We start from the raw sequence: 6381 nt of genomic DNA on the forward strand, positions 1-6381 counted from the left end.
ACAAAGCCCTGTGATATCAGAGACACCTTGAGTGAGTGAGTTTAGTTGCAAAAAGAAACATTGTATCACATTCTTTTTTTATATATTTATTGTGAAAAACTATATCAAACACAAATATATCATTCATGACTTTTTACATGTGAAACTAAATAACTGATGATTGCACAAGAGTGAATGTACACATTTTTCACGTTCCCTTGCTTCCACCACTTAGTTCAACATTATCATTCACAATTCCTTCATCTTTAAAGTTAAAACGAAATTTGTTATCTGATTTCTCAAATTTGAAGGTACATGTATCTGATTGGCTATCCAGATTCTGTGATGTGTTGTCACTGTCTGTAGCTGATTGGTCCTTGGAGTCGGCCAGTGAGAGGTCAGTGAGTTTCTCATCTACAGAACTAGAACCATCTCCCATCTTCTGTTGTTGCTGTGAAGAGCTTAGTTTCAAGCACTTAGAGAGCTTTGTCTGAGATTCATCTGCAGGCTTCAGCACTACTTTCTTTGCAGCTGAAATTAGTGAGTCAGGTGGAAAAGGTAAGTGGGTGAGGTGAGGTAAGCTGGAGTACAGTGGGGCTCAGTGGGTGTAACACCCCCTTGGGTATAGGTAACTCAAGGGTAAGATTATGATGATAGATCAAAATCAGGATTCAAACCCAGGACCAGCACATTCAAGCACAGCAAATTATTCACCATATACCACTGGGCCATGAGCGGTCACATATAATGACAAGCAGGTCATTATGACTAGTAGGTCCAAAAGTTTTAACTAGACTTCAGTAACCTTGGTAACGAATGTGTTTCCAGCTTATATCATGGAAACAGGCATCAAATCTAACAACTAAATCGAACTTGAACAACCAATCCACATTTACTCAGCTGTTAGTGTTATGGCAAAAATGAAGTACTGGGGAACTCCGTCCTGGAGTCTCCAGAGGTGCTGAGAACATCTTCCTTGTGCTCCCTGATCAAGGTAGCACATATACTTAGCTGCCATACTGATCATCCATTTCTGATTGTGATACAGTGATATAATCATTATTATTGGGGTGTATTGTAACCATGGTTACCAACCTGCCGCCTGCTTCTTTTCATCATCTTTCATCTTCTGTCTGTAGTCACCAAGAGTCGTCCTCATTGCTTGTCGCTTCTTGATCATTGGTGCTTTGTCACTGTCTAAGATCTTCATGGCCCGGGCTAAGTCAAAACCTGCAACAAGGAGGTGAGGTGAGGTGAAATTGGGTTTTACGTCAACGACGTGAAGCTGGTTTTATAGTGCTAGCCCACTGAGATATCATACCGCAGTGAAGCATGAATACCCCACTCAGACACATTATACTGACTCCGAGCCGACCAATCCTTGTTGTACCCATTAATGCCAAGCGCCAGGCAGGGACCAACAACTACAATATTTTAACGTCTTTTGGTATGATGCGGTCTGGGATCGAACCCGTGACCTTCCGCTTTCCGGGCGGACGCTCTAACCACTACACCACAGAGGCGGTCCCTGCAACAAGGAAATTAATGAATAAAGGCTGAAAATAATCAGTGCTTGCATAGACAAACCAGGGGTTAACAGCATGAGCACACAATGACGTACAATGAACCGGGTCAGATGGTTTCAGTCCGGTTCATCTTCTAGTAGACACTGGTTGCTATTTCAATTTAACTGTCCAAAGGATGGTTTTTTTTTTTAAATTTGCTTATGATATAGAAGACTGTCCTCTCAAAAGTTGATAAAATCATGAAACTGTCCTATTGTGATTGTCTGAAGCGAAACCACTGGGTAACACTGTAACCCATCTGATCTTCAAGCATACTGACAGTATGATAAGTATGGAAAATTGGTTAGGAATGACCAATGAGCACGCCTGGAATGACTCACCCTGCTTGGAGTCCAGCTTGACGTGGTGAAGCTTCAGGAAGAGCTGCTCCTTGCACCAGGCAACCTCACGCTCGAACCGAACCTCCAGAGGCTGAAGTGTTACAAAACAATAAATACAACATGAAACTTCAATGTTTTCTTTTACAATATTTACAATTTATTTATTTATAATCAATTATATAGTGATGAGTTCCAGCTAAGCTGCTCACAGGCACTTTGTGTTTCCCTCGATCATTGGATGTCAATACAATGCAATGCATACAATACATCCCTTCCAACAACAGTTTTCTGTAATATCCACAAGCAGATACACAGACAGCAACATGTTCAGTACAGTAAATGTGGAAATGGATTTTTGAAGCACTAGACTCCCACCATGGATAAACAGAGGTATGCAGGGGTGGAAATAACCCATTGCCTGACGCCCGAGTCCAGTGTTTTTTTCTGTCGGGCAAGCAAATTTGTATATCACACTGTACCGGTGTCCAGTTGATATTCCAATGTTAATTATGTTGTTGACTGAAAAAATCAACAAGAAAACGGCCGGTATAGTGGAAAAATTATCAGGGCAAGTGATTTTACATGTGCCACTGTACCGGAGTACACTAGCAATTTTAAAGTTATTTCCACCCCTGGTATGTAACATTACGCTGTCAGCGTACTTTCAGATTTTCTTTTCAGCATCAATGGCAGTATACATCCCAAACTGCCAATAGGCACATTACCATTTCATCCTGCCAGGTACCCATTCACTGCTGGATGGACACAGGCACACTCAGATGAAAGACACTTTCCTAAGCAGACACAATAGTAGCTATTGGGCAGGGATAAAAATTGAAATAACAGGAACACTCATGAGTCAAGTTTACACACAAATATCAACGTACTTCCTGACATCTATTGTGTTTAGCCTCACCTGATTTGTAACATGTGTCGCTACACTGGTAAATATGAGTGAGTGAGTGAGTGAGTTTAGTTTTACGCCGCTTTTAGCAATATTCCAGCAATATCACGGCAGGGGACACCAGAAATGGGCTTCACACATTGTACCCACTTGGGGAATCGAACCCGGGTCTTCAGCGTGACGAGCGAACGCTTTAACCACTAGGCTACCCCACCGCCCCTGGTAAATATGAACCACACATGAGAAATAAATAGTGTTTATCACAATGGGATGATTGGCAAGCGATTACCCCAATAGTTGATTCCCCAAGGACATCATATGAGTTTGGTGTTCATACTCAGTGATAGGGGTGAAAAGGTACCCTCTTACCACGGTACGGTACGTACGGTACGTATTGAGGTACAAGGCCTTTGGTTCGGCCTGTTTCGGTTCAGTAAATGAAATATGATCATGATGCAGAAAATTGACAACAAGAGCCAAACCTTACATTGTTCAATAACTTTGGAAAAAAGTCACCATAATCTTTGTTATTTTGAATGAACAAAACTGTCATCTTATGACTAGTTAGAAATGACGGTAAGAAAACCGAAAATACCAAATTTTTGGATTGCATTACGGTATACAGAACCGAAAGCAAAATACTGCGGTTCTACTAATACCGTGGTATACTGTTTTACCCCTAATCAGTGACTTAGCTGATTTTGTAACATGACACCAAATCAATCGCTTGTCTGGTCTAGACTAGATAATTTACAGATTGGCATCACATAGATGGAATATTGCTGAGTGTAACATCTGATAACAAGCTATCTCTAGTAATTTTGTTTGTGTACTACGTACTGCTCAGCATCACACATGATCACATGTATAAAATTTCCAGGAATAAATAAACCAGAAGGTTCAACGAGTTTAAGACGTTTTCTTTATCATTGCCTACCTAGACAAAATAAGTAGCTTTTTACATCTTACAAAAAGACTGTATTAATTCAATATACTATACCTCATCATCATGTTCCTCCTCCTCTTCTGGTTCAGGGGTCTGGAAACATATTTCATAAACAATATTTACATGTTTCATTTTACATATAACCATGATAACTGAAACTTGTAAAATATAACAGGTGTTTATCTACACCTGATGGTCAGCAAATAAATTGCCTGAAGTCTGCAGCAAAATGTCCATAATGTTTCTCAAATTTGAATTTTAAGAACTTTATCTTATGTCATGGCTTTGCAGAGAGGACTTGTATTATTTTCATGGATACAGCGTAAGATACTTAACCATGTTATAATAACAATTCTTTAGAATGCAATGATAGATATAAAACATATGAACTTTAAACTATTAAAACTCATTTTTTTACATGGCACAGAAATGATATATCCAGTTCACACAGATGTAGATAATGGAAGCAACCAAAATTATGTTGAATCCCAAGGAACACACAATATTCACTGTACCGAATTCTTGACAAAATCCATAAAGGTCCCAAGATAAAAGTATATATCAAATCTTACAGTACAATACATCACACCATTTCATTATTCTACAGAATCCTCATTTTTTTGTAAGGACCCATGAAATCAATCACAGGGATCTAACTCTAAGTACTAAGTATTAAAGGTCACATGCAACCAAAAATTCAAACATAATTAAAACACAATTATCACTTATTCATGACATATAATATACATTGCTGGTTATGAAAGACATAAAAACAAATTATAAGCCTACAATCGCAAATCAAAAGTGCAATATTGTGTACTTGGGTTTGCTTCCCTAGAAACGAAGCAGCCAGGATACCGAACCCAGTCAGAGCGGGTGGGTGTGCACTCAAGTGTAACGGCTGGTTCATTTGCAGATGCCCTCACGGCTCATTGTGTGTGTATATATAGAGATGTTGGGTTTTGTAAATACATGCTCATTTTTTGTATATAACATTTTGCAATCAACAGACATCATAACATGTCATGTGTTCAAGTATCACACCTGCCTGTCTGTGTAATTACATAATGTGACAGAGACCGAACTCGGGCAATAAATCAATGCGTTTTGTTTATGGTGTATAGCCTGATTGGTGTTAAGTTCAAATTGCATGTGGTCAGTGATCGCAGTTGTGTATTGAATATTGTCATTAGCAGACAGGCAGGCAGACACACAGGTGTCAATAAAACAAGACATTGAGTTTTGTCTGTGACAACGACATATTTATATCACAGTTAGAAATTCTGTCAACGCTAAATAATGACATTGCTTTTAAGTATCGAACTGAGAAAGTGACTCGGTAAGGAGAACGTGTGGTGAAATAGACAAATGAAATTATATAAACAGTTAATTTACTGTCATAACATATAAAAAGCTCGTGCCTGTGAGATATCAACAAAACATTAGAAAAATAGCTCACACCAAAGCCTTCACCGAGTATTCACCGGACAACCCGCTTCCAATTTGCGCAAACCTATTTCACTGCGCACGTGCTATGAGCGCAGCCCAGCTGTTGAAACCACTTGATGTTCCCCACAACGCTGGGGGAAAATTAGTGAATCGTTTGAACTACGATTTCGCGCGGGGTTTTTCATCGCGTTATTTTTCAACTTTATAAGTTGAATTTGCATTTTTGATGATTTGTTTTCGGTAAGTCCATACCGAAAGGTATCAGAATCTGCAAAGTTGTGTTTTACGTTGCATGTGACCTTTAAGTAACTTGACTACAAAGAGGAGATACCATATGAACCCATGTATGTTGTCAATGTCATCATGTTTACACAATGACACAGAACTATTGGCTAGAATGCACTTTACCGGGCGCAGCCCTCGCTGCCCCCTTTACGATCCCTAGGGTTAGGGGTTAGGGTATGGCATCCTTTACGATCCTTAGGGTTAGGGTTTAGGTATGCCGCCCTTTACAATCCTTAGGGTTAGGCACCCTTTACGATCCTTAGGGTTAGGGTTAGGGAACCCAAGCAACGCTAATTAATCTAAAAGTGTGCCCGGTAAAGTGCAGTACTCCCGAACTATTGCCTCATCTAAGCCACTTTTAGTGGGTAAACATTATTCACAAGATAACAAATTAGTCCCTCTCATTTTGAAGATCTGAAGATTTAACATAACTCTGAAAAATACTTCACATTCATCAAGATAATAATAATAATATTAATTGGACTTTTGTTAGAGAGAACTATGGAAATATCAGCTATATGTGAACGTGAGAGCAACCTATCTGTTCTGTGGGAGCTGTGATCACATCATAACAATTTTGTTAATTTAGATTTACGATTGTTTACTGCAAGTAATGTGAATTTCATTTCCACTAAATGTGCCCGTAGTTTTGAAACTGTTGCGCGCGAATTCTGAACACCTCATTAGTTCTTGCGATTTTCTAATGCATGTAACAGATTGAAAATGGAGAATCTCTATTATGGCATTTACTGAAGAATTTATCTATATCCGGTCACCTTAACTGGAGCTGGTTTAGGTTTTTTGTTTTTCTTGCTCTTTGGTTTGGCTGGTTTCTTTTGATCCATCGTGATTACGTCAACAAAACAGAGTAGTGTCCCTTTATGGCGCCAGAAATAGAGAAATCATTGCTGT

The 6381-nt window shown here is 39.1% G+C and overlaps 1 protein-coding gene across 1 annotated transcript; it reads right to left on the reverse strand.

The window, feature by feature from the left end:
- Positions 1-59: 59 nt before the first annotated feature.
- LOC124271864 (UPF0488 protein CG14286-like) lies at positions 60-6369 on the reverse strand. Its single transcript, XM_046707019.1, has 5 exons — positions 6246-6369; positions 3790-3828; positions 1886-1976; positions 1075-1209; positions 60-510 (listed from the first exon to the last, which is right to left on the reverse strand). Exons 1-5 carry the CDS (start codon positions 6312-6314, stop codon positions 188-190), a joined length of 657 nt encoding a protein of 218 aa, XP_046562975.1. The 5' UTR covers positions 6315-6369; the 3' UTR covers positions 60-187.
- Positions 6370-6381: the final 12 nt, after the last annotated feature.

The sequence above is a fragment of the Haliotis rubra genome, unplaced genomic scaffold (genome assembly GCF_003918875.1).
Source record: "Haliotis rubra isolate DU_JTF1 unplaced genomic scaffold, ASM391887v1 Scf164, whole genome shotgun sequence".
Taxonomy (NCBI): domain Eukaryota; kingdom Metazoa; phylum Mollusca; class Gastropoda; order Lepetellida; family Haliotidae; genus Haliotis; species Haliotis rubra.